Source organism: Schistocerca americana, chromosome 3 (assembly GCF_021461395.2).
Source record: "Schistocerca americana isolate TAMUIC-IGC-003095 chromosome 3, iqSchAmer2.1, whole genome shotgun sequence".
Taxonomy (NCBI): domain Eukaryota; kingdom Metazoa; phylum Arthropoda; class Insecta; order Orthoptera; family Acrididae; genus Schistocerca; species Schistocerca americana.
In genome coordinates, this window is record NC_060121.1 from 929,911,315 (window position 1) to 929,928,164 (window position 16,850).

The 16,850-nt window shown below is 38.2% G+C and overlaps 1 protein-coding gene across 4 annotated transcripts in view; it reads left to right on the top strand.

The window, feature by feature from the left end:
- The window catches only part of LOC124605341, a 103,715-nt gene extending 88,683 nt beyond the window's left edge, over nt 1-15,032 (top strand). For all 4 annotated transcript variants that reach the window (XM_047136950.1, XM_047136948.1, XM_047136951.1 and 1 more), the window contains one exon: nt 8,891-15,032. In XM_047136950.1, coding sequence (XP_046992906.1) covers nt 8,891-12,496 — 3,606 coding nt within the window. In that variant the 3' untranslated portion in view covers nt 12,497-15,032. The remainder of the gene's footprint in view (nt 1-8,890) is intronic.
- The last annotated feature ends 1,818 nt before the right edge of the window (nt 15,033-16,850 follow it).

Below are 16,850 nucleotides of genomic sequence, written 5' to 3' on the forward strand. Positions count from 1 at the left end.
ACCTGTCACTTCACTTGTCAAAAGGTTCTGCCTACGGGACAGAATCTGTATGTGCCATCTTTCTGGGAATTGTTTGTTATCGTGTTTTAACAGTTTGTGAGCTACATCCTCTGAGGTGGAATGTTGGTACCAACCCAGCATTTTACTAAACAAACTTGGAAAATTACCTTAAAACCTCACTCAGGCTGGCTGGTGTACCAGCCGACAGCTGTTAATCCACTGCACAGGTTTGATTAGGGTCTGGTTCACCTTTCTGTCTTGTAGACAAGCGCACTACTTGTTACACTATATGAGCGGGCTTGAACATAGTAAGTCATTAGTGAGGTAAAACGACTGACTGAAATTCTCTGCTGCCTGTTCTCTTTCTATGTTCTAGCTATTATTACTATATCATTCCCAGCAGTGTCAGTTCCATTTTAAAAATCATTTATTCCGGTTCATAATCAGTATTAAAAAAAAGGGTTGCTCGATATGTTTTGACAGATTAACTCCGTTCTCATACCTAGATTTTTTTTTTCATTGCGCTGTTTCAAATATATAAATTCGCAATTTAATGCAAATGAAATACGTTTGGTGATTTACTTGGAATATACTGTGTTAAGGGACATACACCTCAGTTGTTCATAAACAATCACTTTGGGAAGTATTTCTACAAATGTTTCCTAAATAGTGTGAACTGCAGCAAGTTGGTCAGGATGTTGCACCTCTTCTCTAATAGATTTCTCATTGTACATGTAGGCAGTGTATTATTAAGTCAATTTCCATATCACACAGGTGTTGTTGACTCTGCAGGATTGGTGAACATGTACAAGAAACAGCAGATGTAGATATGCTTGGAAAATAACATTATCAATGTACACTGTTGAATCGCATTAATGTGACCACATGCCTAAAGCCTGAATAATCACCTTTCACACTGCGGACAGCCATGAGAAATGCAGGGAGTGTGTCGGTGAGGTTAAGGAAGATACCAGTGTAGGTTAAAGAAGATACCGACATGGATGTGGGACCATGCCGAATCTAGTACCGTGGCCAGCTGTGATAGATTTCTCAGTTGAGGATCCACGATTCGAACAGCTCGATTGAGTTGATCCCACAGATTCCTGATTGGGTTTAAATCCAAGCAGTTTGATGGCCAGGAGAGTGGAGTAAACTAATCCTGGTGCTCTTCGAACCATTCAAATACATTGCGAACTGTGTGACAGGTTGCACTGTCTTGCTGGTGGATGCCACCGTGCCGAAGAAAAAGAAATTGCATATAGTGGCTGACATGGTTTCCAAGGATAGATGTATACTTGTGTTGATCCATTGTGCCTTCCAGAATAATAAGATCACCCAGGGAATACTTAAAGAACGTTCTCTGGACCATAACATTCCCTCCTCTGACCTGGACTGTTTCAACAATTGTTGCAGGCTATTTGCTTTCACCTGTTTTATGCCATCCACGCATAAAATGTGATTCATTTCTTCCAGAATGATAAGATCACCCAGGGAATACTTCAAGAAAGTTCTCTGGACCATAACATTCCCTCCTCTGACCTGGACTGTTTCAACAATTGTTGCAGGCTATTTGCTTTCACATGTTTTATGCCATCCACACATAAAATGTGATTCATCTGAAAAGACCACCTGTCATCACTCAGTAGACACAGTTACGGTATTGGTTTGCAAATTCCAGCATTCACCATGGGTGAACAGCAGTCAGCATGGGTGCACGAACCAGGTGCCTGCTGTGTAGACCCGTGCATACCAGCGTGCGCTGAATGGTCATTGAGGAGACACTGTTGATAGCCCCTTGGTTCGTCTGAGCAGTCAGTTGCTCAACAGTTGCACGTCCATTCGCCTGTACACATCTCCAGAGCCGTTGTTCACCTCAGTCGTGTATGGTCCATGGTGCATCACATTTGCCTCAGTGCCAGTTTTGGTCTGTGCCATTTTGCCATGCACAGTATACTTTAACCATGGTGGCATACTAACAGTTTTCAAAGTTAGCCATTTTGGAAATGCTTCAACCTTTGGTCTGAAACCCAATGATCATGCCCTTTTAGACATCGGATAAATCACTCTATTTCCACATTACGACAATGACTGCAATGTTTTCTCGTCCCTATGGCCACTTTATGTACCCTCCACTGCTAGTGCTGCCTCCTGCCGTCTTTGGATGGTGATTGCATGTTGACGTCAAAAACGCAGGCAGTGATTATAGTAATTTGACTGGATCATGTTTATCCAGTATCAGCTACAAATCCACTTATCTTAAATGTTTGTCATCTCAGTAATTTATTTTTCAGTTGATTTCTAAAATATGTATCAGTTACTATTGAGGCTTGTGATTCCAGATGTGGCCTTGATGATATTTTCTACAGAAAGATTGGTGTATTCCAGAAGTAAATATAACTACCACCCTACAGCTTGATTTCTCAAAGGAATAGTTCATACAGTTATTTGTAGGTGAATAGGCAGGGCAGGTGGTGGAGCGATATGTGATAGCAGCTGGTCAGTATACCATGTTATCTGCTGCATCTGTTTGTAGTGTACACTACAGGAAGTGCAGTTCACATTTAGCACTTATTGTCCCATTAATTTAGGTATGGTGAATGTTTTTAACCATTGTAGTGTTTATTGTGAATAGTGCAGAGTGGAGACAACAGTTACTGTGTCTGCAAGTGATAAGAGTAGTTATCCTAGCACATTATTTTTCCTTGGGGAAGTAACAGGGCCCCAATGTATTGGCTTATGAAAGTTCAAGGGCTAGCCCTGACAGTCCGTTTTTTTTTTAAAAGTCCTTGCCAGGGTTGCAAAAAATATCTGGGGTCTGAGAAGTATATTCTCATATACTTCTGTATTGAGAAAGGGGTCTTCAGTACAGAAGCATTTACTGTTGCTTCCTCATCAGCGATACTTGCTGGTCTGTGCCTTACTGTGAGACATCACAAACTAAGTAATAACACTTGAGCAGTTTAAGGACATTGCTGATAGTGAATTTTCAAGTGGGCAACATCGCAGAATAATTCAGTCATTGGTGCTGCTTTCATTGTTATATGAAAAGCAACTTTTGACAAAATAAAAGTGTTACATGGCTCTAATCAACAAACACACTCAAATAATAAAAAGAAATCATCTTGTTGTGTATTACCATTTGGAACAAAACAAAAAATGTGTTTTTGAGTTTGAATTGTAGACAAACTCAATGTTTTGTGTACAAGTATAAAATGGATAATAACCAAGACGTATTGGTATTGGGTTGTTTAGACCCAAACAGGACTACATGCTCAAGAATTTTACAGTTGCTGGGATATGGGAACACATCATTTCATTTATAACAAGAACTTGATTACAGAATTTTTGGGCACAATAGCAGCTCTCATCAGAAGAAATTAAATTTTAGGTCGGTGGGGAGTTTATGTAGTAAACCAGAAAAAGAAAGCAGTTGTTAATAATGAGATACATGTAAACTAGGGAGAGTTGTGATAATGTGATAGACATTTATTAAAAGACTAGAAAGAGAAGCAAAGGTGCTTCATATTGTCTTTATGCAGAGAAGATGGGAAATATAATGGAAAAAGTAAGCAGAAGAGAATGGAAGGGTCATAAACACTGCACCTAAGACAAGATAAGCATGTTCTTATCAGTTGTAAACATTGAAGCACTTAAACAAAGCCTGAAAGAAATAGTGAAGGCAGAAGTATCCAGTTGCTTTTTGTTTTGACATATATCACAATCTTCACACATTTGCAAATTCTGTAGGACAAAAAGTGCAACCTTTCGGCAGCTGAAGTGGTGCTACTGCTCAAAGTGGCTAGCCTGTAGTAACAGAAGAATGGCATGATACAAATGGAGAACTTGTTATTTTTAATGCAGTTACTTCCATATTTCCTAGTCACTAAAAGTTGTTGTGAATTTTCCAGTACGAATAGGAAAATGTGATTAAACCAAATAACCCAACTCCTGTTAATGTCAGTCTATAATAATAAAATGTTAGCGCATTGTAATCCATATGGTTCACAGTGACAGAGCTGTAATCATGTTGTTGAAAATTGTTTAAGACAAGAAATGAATTGTAACCAGAAGAAGAAATGATTATGATTATATCCACATGCTTAGTGCATACTTTCTGATTCTTTGCACCGATTATAGTTCACTTCAAGAGTTTTTTTTAGCAGCTTTCTGACTCATTTTAATAGTTCAAAATTAGACAAGATTTCTACATTTGGACAGTAGGTGCTACTTCTTATATAAGCTTTTTTTGCTGTGTCCTTGCTTCTGTCTTGTTGTGCACCTAATGTGCTTATCTTTCCTGCTCCTCAAATGTATATCTCTCTTCAAGAATGTAACACTTAGTCTCCAGCATGTACACCTATGAAGCTTTCTTATTATTTATGTGCTTTATATACAGCTACAACTACAGCTTATCACACGTTCCATTACATTTACACAAAACCCAATTCCTGTTCACTTTCAGGCACCACTGCTTCATCATCAATTAACAGTATTGTGCTAACTTTCTGGCCTTGCCAAACAATAAGTCTTTTACTTCCCTCATTCCCTATTCAAAGTACGAAACAGACACTATTGTTTACAATGAACAGTAGTGTGTTATGCCTTTCATGGATTGGATTTGAATTCTTATATAAATCTGTGAGTGCATACTATTAAAAATTGCTTTGAAGAAAGAGAATGAATTAGTTATCCATCTCTCTCTGTTATCAAACCTTTACTGCCTAATAAAGGAAAACGTTTTATTTCATCCTACATTGTTAAACACCTTTTGCTATTTGCAAAAAATAATATACATTTCCTTAGTTTTCCTGTATAACTTAACACTATGGTGAAACACTTTCTGGAGTGCCCTCCCTCATGTCTCTATTGTGACTGAAATTTGTTACTCATTCTACAGTGTTACTGTCACACTCCTAACTGAGATCCATTAAGAGCTCCCATTGCCAGATGTGATGCTTTTGCAGAAATTGCCATGGTGTTCCATTTTGTAACCTCAAATAAAACCTGTTCATCATTCTGTCCTTCAACTTGAGAGAGACCAGACACAACAGATACATAAATGTTGTGACAAAATATATGCCCCAAATGCAAATTACAGTAAGTGTTAAAGTGACACCATATGAGGGTTACAAATTTAAGTAGCACTGCAACCATAAACTGACTTTTTTATGTCTGCTTGTGTGTGTGTGTGTGTGTGTGTGTGTGTGTGTGTGTGTGTGTGTGTGTGTGTGTGTGTGGGCGCGCGCGCGCGCGAGTGTATACCCGTCCTTTTTTCCCCCTAAGGTAAGTCTTTCCGCTCCCGGGATTGGAATGACTCCTTACCCTCTCCCTTAAAACCCACTTCCTTTCGTCTTTCCCTCTCCTTCCCTCTTTCCTGATGAAGCAACCGCTGGTTGCGAAAGCTTGAATTTTGTGTGTATATGTTATTCTTTAATACTCAAAAGAAACTTGACCATCTATCGACATTCCTTTTTACAAAATTAACTTACCTCAGTGCAATTATTAAAAGAAAACCTTGTAATCCGCAGTATGAAATGGACAGAGAAAGGATATTGGGTGGAAATAAACAACTACAGTAACTGACAGAGGAAACAAAGTTAATTTCTCTTTCTAATAACAACTGAAGTATTTTATGGTCTTTCTCTTGTTTTGTAATAGTTCATGATTACCATACTTGAGAATGAAATACAGCCTTAATCTTACAAAGTACTTAAGTCAGTAACTTTGTTTCCTCACAGCAGACCCTGCAACATCCATTAACTTCTATACAGTCGTAATGCCACGCTGATGCTCTTTGAGTGTACCTCTCAAAGTTACTAGCTAATGTAATTTTACATTTTACCAAAAAATTGAACCGCTCTTAACTGATAATGATAAAACTGCGAAAAGTAGTATCATCTTGCAGTTTCTGAAATGGTTCCACAGTTTATTATGGTTATCTGACACTGTGCTATCATTGGTTAAAAAGACAGAACATGTTTCACATTTATGAAATGACAATATTTTTCTCACAATATAGACACAAACATCTCACAGACTGTTTTCTTCTCCCAGGTCTACCAGTTTGGTTTCAAAAGGAAGTACTGGGATGTCGGGTTTCACATAAGTGCAGTATGAGGGAGATGTAATACTTTGTAGAGTCTTAACATCTAAAATTGCCTTCCTTCAGTCTACTCTTCCACAATTTCTATTGGCTGAGGGACATACAGCATTGTTGAACAGAGCAGTGAATTGCTTTGGAGGAGGATTGCTTCAGAAAAAAATATTCTCTAATCCATCTTGGTTTACCTTCTTCATTAATAGATATTTGTCACATCCTAGTATGACCTCGTTTACCATCTACTGCATTGAAGACGCATTCATTTATCAGTCTTTTTTTTACATTTGATCTTTACCTAAATTACAAATCTTCAGGGTTCAGTCAAAGGTTTCATTCTCAATAAAACTGTCAAATACTCAGAATGACTTGTGATACCATTTTCCAGTGTTACAGGTCCTCTGAAACTACAACAGTCAAAAATCAAAAATGTCAGAGTTCTCTCTCTCTCTCACCCTCCCCTCCCCTCCCTCCCTCCCCCTCCCTCCCTCCCTCCCTCTCCCTCCCCTCCCTCACTGTTACATATCTTGTTTGATGTGATGGTCCCATGTGACATCCACAGTAAAAAATCTATGTAATAAAATTAGTTGGATTGTTTTTGGTCTAAACATTTCTGGGGAAATTTGTTTCCACAGTTATTTTTGGACTAATCTTCGTTGTCTTTTATAGTGACAGATATTTTGCATGTTTCATTGGAAGTTATTAAGTGCTTATTCAGTACACATATTGTGCATTTTATCAGCATTTCAGTCAATTGTTGTAGTTTTGGTATGTGGTTCATGCGAGCACTTGGTATTGTCTATATTTGAAATTAATTGCTTATTCTGAACTGCAGAAAATGGGGAAGTAGATCCCCGTAAACTTTCATCAACTTTTCATGAATTTCTGTGTGTAATCTATAATAAAACTTCCAGAATAAAGAATTTTAAGGTGGTGAGGGTTTTTAGTTTATCCGTGTAACACACAGCTTTAAAAAGCTTCATAAACAAAACTATCCCAGAAACAAAGTTCCTCTGTAAACATTGGTTGGAACGTTTTGACAGTTGTTAAATTCCTTGGCGATAGAAATCGAGCCCTTGGTCATGGAACCCTTTAAGAACTGCTGAGTGAATATGTCCCTCATTGAAAAACCTGTGATTTCTGCAAATCAGTTCCTAGATTGCCTGCACATTGTTGCCTGTGTTAGATTTCCATGGCCTTCTTTCCTGTTCAGCATCTCCCACTTCTGTGCAACCTTGCCCAAATTGTTCGCACTATTTCACTGCAGGTGCATCTGACAGTGCATTCGGTCCATGGACTGCCAGAATTTCATGATGAATCTGTGTGCAATTTAGACAATTTGCTGACAAGTAGTGTTCTGTTTTGTGTACTTAAGCTTTGGAGTATGTTTCTAGTTGCTGCACAGTTTCACTCCCATACTGTAATGCACTTGTTATCTGTACTGTGCAGAACTGTCTCTGCAGGAAACAAAGAATATGCTTCCACTTTTCACAATGCACCACTCTTTTTGTGCAATGATCTCAGTTTGGGACATGTGTGTAACTTACTTTTGAAGTCCCCTTTGATGAGGCCCTTTGCAATGATGATTTGATTTTGTTTAGTCACTACTGAATTATGTTGTGATTCAGTGTAGAGGAGCTGCACAGCACCTAAATATTGGTCCTCCCAAGAGCTTTCGGCTAGTAATATATTTTCTTGCTTCTGAAATGTGGTGTAAAGTGCTGTTTGGAATCTCCAGCTTGCTACTACCATTTAATCCACTTTTAGGCAGTTGGGGGAAGGTCATTGCATAAAATACTTTGGCAGCACAATGACCTTAAATTACTGTCCTTAATACAGCGACTTCCAGTGGCCAAATTTAGTTAAGAGGTGTGGCTTTGATATGTCCACACATGACACTAAAACATGAATGCCCATAGATGCCCCAGTCAATGTCATACACTGAATAAAATTAGAAATATCTAGAATAGTTATGTTTCTTGCTTACGTGAAGAGCTTTTACATTGAATGCTACAGCCCCTATGATAATTATTGCCACATTACTCATGAAAATATCATTATTTGGACAAAATTTACATGCCAAAACAATTACAAATTTCGGATGTTTAGTTCAGATTTCAAAATTTTTCTGTTGACTGACATTGTTTGTGTTATGATGTCCATACCATGGAAAATAAGTTTCTGTTAGTGGCTGCACTTTGTTTACTTCATATATCCTTTATTTTTCCTCCTTTTTTGTCTTCCCCTTTTAGTATAGTAATTCAGTGTATAAGTGGGGACTTCAAATCCAAAAGTCTGGGATTCAATCTCCATTCAGTCCTAGAACTTTTTTCTGTCACTCATCACCTCTGTCGATGACTTATCAACATGAAAAATACAGAGTTGTCCCATAGTTTGAAATCCACATTAAATTTTAGATCTCCTGAAGACAGATTTGGTCAGTCAGTTCAAAAGTGATGTGAAGGCAGACCACGTTAAGTAACAACTTTTAATGCATTTGTACTTAGTGTTTCACTGTGATATGTTGTGGAATATGGGAGTTTCATTGCAGCAATAAATAGGCAGGCCACTATATTACTTCGTAATGTCAAGACATATTGGATTTTTATACTTGCCTCACTTTTTGCAATTGTGCAGTTAACCATGTGTGTTACAACCACGTGTATTGCACAGACAACCAGAATGGCTGCATTTGTCTTGTGTTGTCCTCTTTCCTTATAAATCTTTATTTTGTCTCGTTCTAAGAAATTGTTATAATAGAATTTCATGGTACCTCTGTCATTATTGTTGCAGGTGCTGTGGAATATTAGTTCAAGCATGCATTGTTATGAGACAAGATTTGGTGGGAAGTGTGCAGCTGAGGTAACATTACCATCAGCAAATCAGAAAAATAACCACTGTGAAGAACCTCGTAGCTGCCAGCCCAAACAGTTGGCTTCTTGTGAACAACCAACGGCAGAAACAGGACACCATCTGAGGTCTCGAAGCCATTTCTGGCCCCAGGCTGGTTTGGTCGCAACAACTGCTGAGGAAAAGGCTCCAGATTCAAGCTCACATCCGCAACCGGCAAGAACAACTAGGGATGCTGAAGAGACAGTGTCCCATCTGGCCACAGGTACACCTGCTCGTAAAAGAAAGCGTTTGACTGCTGAAGAAAAGCTAATTGAGGATAATAAAGCGTACTACAAGTTGGAAATGAAAAACAACAAACTTCGGTCAAGTGGTTACTTTGTCACAAGCAGAAGTTCTTTTGAAATGGGTCACGCTTTTGTCAAGGAGGCTGAAGTGTCGCCAGTGAACATTAGTAAACAATATTCTGGTTTGGTTAATTGTAGTGGTGGTCATAAAAATAATTATGATCAGAAAAACTTTGAGCATAAAAACATTGAACAAAAAAATTCCAGTGAATGTGTTACTAAGGACAATCAGGGAGATGAATCAGAAAGGTGCAGGCTACGAAGTTGTCGAAAACCTGAGAGTGATTGCAGTAACAGTCTTGATAATATTGAGAATAGCATTAATCATAATGAGTGTGGTGTCATTGATAATGATCAAGGCAAGAGTAGTTCATGTGAAACTAAAAATAACAACCTGCATAAAAATAGCATTGATAACAAGAGTACCATCCGCAAGACTATAGATGGTGGGAAAGAAACAGATTCCCAGTGTTTCACTGTGAATGAGTGTAAGGAGACTGAAGAGAAGAATGACAGCTCTAACAAGCAAGCCAGCTGTGAGTCTGAGGAACAGCGGGAATCGAAGACCGAAAGTTCTGGGAGTGGTCCAAGCCGAACAAGGATTCGGCTTTCAGAACTTTCCCTGTTGAGCAATGAAGCAGAGAATTTCATGTTTGGCGAGCCAGTGAAAAAGGTTTCATCAAATGAATCTTCAGATGATGAATGTGTGGCACTTAAACTGAAAATTGTCAAGAAAAGTAACAATGGTGACACAAAAGCAAAGTGGAAAGCAAAACGAGCTGTTGGTCGCAAAAAGGGACGTCGTATATACAGAAAAGTGCACAGAAAAGTGAAAGTAACAACCAGAAAATCAAAAAATGGTATTACTTCTCGTGGTAGGAAACGACGCTTGGCTAGTGTGCATCAGTTTGATGACAGTTCTTTGGGATCAGCAGATGCATGCAGTGTTGGAAGTACTTCGGATGCAAATACACTTTCTGGGAGGCACCGAAAGAGGCGTACACATGCTGAAGCATTCATACATGACAATTTAGATTATTACAAGTTTGAAATACCTGGATCTCGGTTACGTTTCCAAGGTAGTGTGCTGCCTCAGATGAATATCAGCGAGACTCAGGGGTCAGAAACAGACAGTAACTATAATAAAAAGTCAAGTGAAAATAGTCACACATGTGATTCAAATAAAGAAAATAGCTTAAATTCATCAGATAGTCAGTTGGTGCAATTTAATGTAAAATCTCTGGAAGCAATAAGGAAAGGATTAAATGATAAATTGAATGCTGAGAATGAGGTAAAGAATACCCCTGAGGCAATCGTTGAAACAGGTGTTAAGAAAGAGGAGTCCAGTGACAAAAAGAATGGCAATGAATTAGCTACAAAGGATCTGTCTCTTGATAGACTGCGATTTTCTTTTGAAGCTGCGCCGCAGGGAGAGCCGTGGTACCAAACATATCAGAGACAAGATACTGGAAATGAGATTTATCTCTCGTGTCCAATTGACACATCATTCTGGAAATCTTTTCTGCTTCCGTATGAAATGTCCCCAACTGAATTAGCAGCTGCTGCAGCAAGTAGTAACCTTCCTTCTTGCACCAGATCAATTGACACACCAGTTTCTTTTAGAAAAAAGAAGAAAAGATTTGCACATTTGCTAGATAAGAAACCTAGAAAGTCTCCGCGCTGTCATGCTTCTACATTGGCTATACTGTCAAGTCTTATGCATTTCAGAAAACGTAAAGAGCCAGACAAGTTCAAAGAGGATACACCACCAGTGAAAGATGATGGCCCATCATCATCCGATGATGTTGTTAATGAAGATGTGCAAAACAAAGATGAGCGATCAAATACTTCATTTTTGGGAGAAATGTCAACTGTTGAAGGTCCGTCGGAACTGAAGAAAGATTTTAGTGAGCTTGCTCAGAATATTGATGAAATGCTGGAATCTTTTCCAGAAAGCAGTGGAAGCTGTATCAGTGCTTCTCCAAGAAATACAAATGACAACAGTGAAGTGAAATTAAGAACACCTCGATCTAGTCGTGTCATTTGTAAGAAACAGAGCAAATCTCAGAGAGAGAAATTTTCTAAGAAATTAAATCAGCTGCCTTTAAGAGAGTCAGATCTAATTGATATTGATCATTCTGTGTTGGCCAGTTTAGCAACAATGTCAAAAGATACCATAGACTGCATTCCAAAGGCTGAAACTTGTAGTAGAGGTGGTCCAACAGTGGATGTAGTTTCATTACTCAGTAACATTACTGACTGCCACTGTCCAGGTCCCCCTGTAAGTAGCAAGGATTGCCTCAGGTGTGGTGTAGACATATTTTGTCCAGCCATGAGAGAGATGTCATGTAACAGTTCTGAATGTGGCGCCTCATCTACATGTGATACAATTGCGTATTCTGATGTTCCAGAAGGAAGACAGGGTATCCGTGGCAAGCGGAGAAAGAGGAAAAAGAATCGGACAGGGTGGCCTGTGGACAAACAAAAGTTTAGGAGGAAATTCTATTTGAGGTTTAAAAAGAGCAATGAAAATATCCCTGTGCAACATTCTGATAATGTTCACAAGCATGACGGGGAAGATTTGTGCAAGCCTACAGAATCTGAAGTTCCATTAGATGTCAGTATTAATGCAGGTTGTTCTGGTAGCTTAGGCATAGACACTGAAGTGCAAAAATATCCTGACAAAGCTGAAAAGATTGAAGTTCCAGAACGCTGGGAGAGGATAGAGGACGACGGTATGCATAGCACATGTACCCCACTGGGTAACTCAGTTTCAAAGGGTGATTTAGTTAGTTCTGCTTTGGTGTCCAGTGAATCCAGCCAATCTGATAAAAAAACTGATAAAGATCCTTCAGAAAATGTTCCTGTTACGTATAATGTGAGGCATGAAAAACATAGCAGACTTCTACGAACTGGAAGTTTAGACTCCAGCACTTGTTCAGAGCTAAAACCGTGTGTAAAAGTCAAAAGAATTCCTAATCTTGCTGAATATCAGATAGTACCTACAATTAAAATTGGTATATCTAACAGGCGGCTACGCAGTGCCTCTTCCTCATCGTTAACATATACTCCTGTTACAAAAATGGATTTTGTAGATGACAGTATCAAAGATGATACTGTTAATAACAGAAGATCGTGCCGGAAAAAGAGATCAAAATTTTCAGATAGTTGGGACACTTGGTTGACTCCTAATCGTAGATGATTTGGGAAACATGTAATTTCCATTTTGTGTTCATATCTTATTAAATTGTATAAAAGCTGTGTGTTGGAGACTGTTGTAATTCAGAGCCTTTTGTGTTTTGGTTTTTAAATGTCTTGACTGTGCTGATATATTTATAAATTGTACATAAAGAAAATTTATTTGTACATACTTAATATACATGCAAATTAATTTGTTGTCTTTTATATAATTTTTTAGTTGTATTTTATTATGTGTGCTGCTGAGTTTTTTTATCCATATGTGTCATGCAGATACTATATTTAAATTTTAATAGATACATATTTTAAGTGACTTCCATTGTTAATCAATTTCAGACACTGCATATTTCCAGATTGAAACAAAATTAAAAGCTGTATCAATCGTTGTGATAGATTGTGAAATATAGTATTGAGTCTTGATATAACTTCAGATATTAAATTAAGATTTCTACAAGAAATAGTGATTTTTATTTATTTATGCATTTTGTTTCAGGGGTGGGAAACGAAAAGATTATTTTCTTGGGGGATGGGTGGCTGATTTGCTTCATTATCCAGTAAACTGAAATGAAAACTGTAATTCTGCCCTTATTTCAAGCAGATGTATTTACCTTTGTGAAATCTGTTTCAAATGGTGTACAGCATTTACAGGGTAATGGTGTTTCCTTGGGAAGCCAGTCTGACAAAGTTGATTTTTAATACATGTGTATGGACGACAGCTAGACATGATTATTCTGTTTGGATACATGAATTACTGCATTTAATAGCTTATTTATTTCATATTTTAGTGTATAAAGTACAAAGCTCCATTTTTAGAGAGAGAGAGAGAGAGAGAGAGAGAGAGAGAGAGAGAGAGAGAGAAATGCCTTTAATTTTTGTTACCTTTAAACTATGTTTTTCACTAAATGAGAGATTTAATTCATGTGGACGTCCCATTAAATATAGTTTGCGATACATTTTTACGTCTGTTTACCTCTGAACAGATTTGTTTATTTTAAGAAATAATTTTATACTGAAGTGTTCTTTAGTTTTCTGCAATTTCTTCCTTAAAAAACATAGTGTTTCTTATCAGTATGAAATATCTTTCCAAAACACTCAACTGCTTCTACTGTGTATTTCTCCAAGAAAACGTACTCCCAGATGGTAATGATTACTTACGTTTATAAAACTTTCTTTCTTGATGGATTCTTCTATTGCTTTGTGGTAGAACTGCTGTATATTTAATGGTGCAAAGCTTGTAAACTAAGATTGCTCTCCTATCAGAAAAAGAACAATTTGCTTGCTTTCTGCCATTAAAATATTAAAGAAAGTTGACATCCTGATGCTTTAATTTTGAAATGTTCCATCTGTAGTATATTTTCAGACAGCTGTTGTGATATGTGAATATGTACTCAAAATTACTTTGTAAGTAAAGAAGATTAAGGTTTACTGTGCTGCAGTTTGGACGTTTGATCAAAGTATACAGTTGAGTGTGAAGGCCTCACTTTTCCTTTCTCCTGTGTACCGAGGCTTGTTCTCTTGCATCACAAATTATGCTTGTTACTGAAACATATTTGAGAGAAAACTCAAACCATGTGACATTTATTTGAGGTTAATTGTGATACTAAATATAGCTGTCAGTGGTAAGACCTTTCTGTGCTCTTTCAAAATGTTTGTACAAGTGGGAATTTTTCTTCACAAAATGAAAAATACATTTGACAATGCTGCTTGAGATGTAAGGATCTGTGTTATATTTTTTCAAACTTAAAGCTGACTATTTTTAGAGCCTTCCTTTAAAACTTTTTAATGTTGTTGGGGAATTCACTATCTGCAGTCTTCTTTAAGATGTTCTCCACCAATCTTTGTCAGTTACGTGTAGTAGAGTTAATAATGTGGCCATTTCATGCATTTACATTTTTCAGTGCCAAATCCAAACCTGTGTGGTTGGCATACCAGATGTTAAAAAAACTGCCATTGGATAGTGCAGCAGAAACATATTGCATAAAGGTGTATTATGTGATCATTTCTGAGCAGTTGCTACCCATGTTGAGAATGTATCTATGTTCACTTCTTGTGTGAAGAATGCTTTAGAATAATAAAGTTTCCAAACAGTGCTGTTCAGATATTGTTAAAACTTCGCCTCTTCATCTTTGACTTTTTTATTCAGTTGACATTATTGTTTATCACCAAATAACAACTGCCCTGAACTGGTCTGCTGTAAATAGCGTGTGGTTATGCAAATGGAGACTTTAGTGGCTTCTTACTTAAACAGCACATACTCAAATTTCCAGCTGGATTAGAATGTTAAACTTGTAAAGTGTTGACTGTATTATTGAAAGTCGTTTCATGAATTGGTTAACTTTTAGCTGAGTGTAATCTTCATTGTGATAAGTTTGTTCGTAGTGTTTATTCTGAAGATGAATAAGAATGTTGATGTTCCATAGTTGCAAGTTTCTGGCTGAGATTTTCCTGTTGTTTATTTTCAAAGCTTACCTGTGGGGATGCAGCATAAGGAAGAACTCCAGAACTTCTCGTATTTCAGGAATTGATTCACATATTTGCCGGCCGAAGTGGCCGCGCGGTTCTGGCTCTGCAGTCTGGAACCGCGAGACCGCTACGGTCGCAGGTTCGAATCCTGTCTCGGGCATGGATGTGTGTGATGTCCTTAGGTTAGTTAGGTTTAACTAGTTCTAAGTTCTAGGGGACTAATGACCTCAGCAGTTGAGTCCCATAGTGCTCAGAGCCATTTGAACCATTTGATTCACATATGTGCTGTCATTGTATCAATCCATTAAAACCTCTATGTATGAATAGTTCACATATTAAATTTTACATATTCTTCTTGTGACAATTGTAATATTGGTATCAGCTTTGTTTAGGCATCTACCTATAAGAGTATTATGTGCAAATGAAAGAATGCAATGTGCTAACTGATTAGCTTTTTGTAAGATACTGACTAAAGGCACCTTGGTGGCTTTTGAATCTGTCAGCCAGCGAGTCTAAAAACACTAATATCTTATTAAAGATCAGTATACTCAGTCTGTAAACTGAAGAGCGAGTGGCACTTGGTGTTGGGAATGTGCCCTATTCCAGAACAAAGCTAGAACTGCCATACAGGAACACTGAGAATCAGTTTCCTGTTGAGCAGTGCAGTGATTTATGCAGACTGTTGATGTGCATTTGTTACATTAGTTATTCTTATATTCAGTAGTGTATTCTATAGTGTTAACACATTCAGTAAAAAAGAAAAAAAAGACCCATGTGCATTTGCATTGCCACTGATTTTAAGTGCTCACTATGAAACAGTCAATATAACCTTGCCACAAGTATTACATCCAGGCTGTTTAATATAGTAGTAGGGTAGAATATGGGGACTTGTGTGCTTGATCTTCAGTTCCAGACTGACTTATATAGTGTATTTTCAGTGTAAGCATAATCATTTCACATATGTTCTTCAGAAGTTCATGGCATAAGTTTTTCAAATGCGCTGATGAACCAGAACATAATGACCACTGACCTACTATCGATTCCAGCACGTCCAGTTGATAGCAGAGTCAGCTAGAGAGGAATGACTACTAGTCAGACACACACATGGCTCTTGTAGTATCAGTGAGCACACTGTTCGTGTGTTGAATGGGGAAGTCGCATGATCTGAGTTTCACAGAGGGCAGATTTTGATGGCCCAGAGGCTTGGCACGAGCATTTTGGAAACTGTAAAACTTGCCAGGTGTTCAAGGAGTGCTGTAGTGAGTGTTTTCAACACATGGTGAAATCCAGGTGAAACCTCAGCCAGACGTCATGGGCTTTGGGTGGCCACCCCTCATTACAGATGTCGGACTTTGTAGGCTGGGCAGACTGGTAAAACAGTACAGCCAGTGAACAGTGGAGGAACTAATATCAAACTTAAATGCTGGACAGAGTGCAGGTGTGTCTAAGCACACATTGCACCAAACACTCGTACATGGGTCCAGTGGAGCTGGTTCAAGGCAACATGGCGGCCAAGGAGTATCGTACAGTTGTTGCAGACCATGTACACCCCTTTGTGGTGGTGATGTTTGCTATTGGTAATGGCATTTTTCAACAAAATAATGCATCATGTCACAAGGCTAGGAGTGTGAAAGAGTGGTTTGTGGAACATGGTGGCGAATTCCAGTTGATGTGCTGGCCCCCCAGCTCGCCAGATCTGAACCCTTTCAAAGACATCTGGGATGTTATTGAATGTGGGGTCAGAGGTCATCACCCCACTGCCTGGAATTTATGGGAATTCGGCAACTTGTGTGTGCAGATGTGGTGCCAGCTCCCTCGAATGGCTTGCGAAGGCTTCTTTGCCTTCATGCCATGATGCGTTGCCACTGTTATCAGTGCCAAAGGTGAACATACCG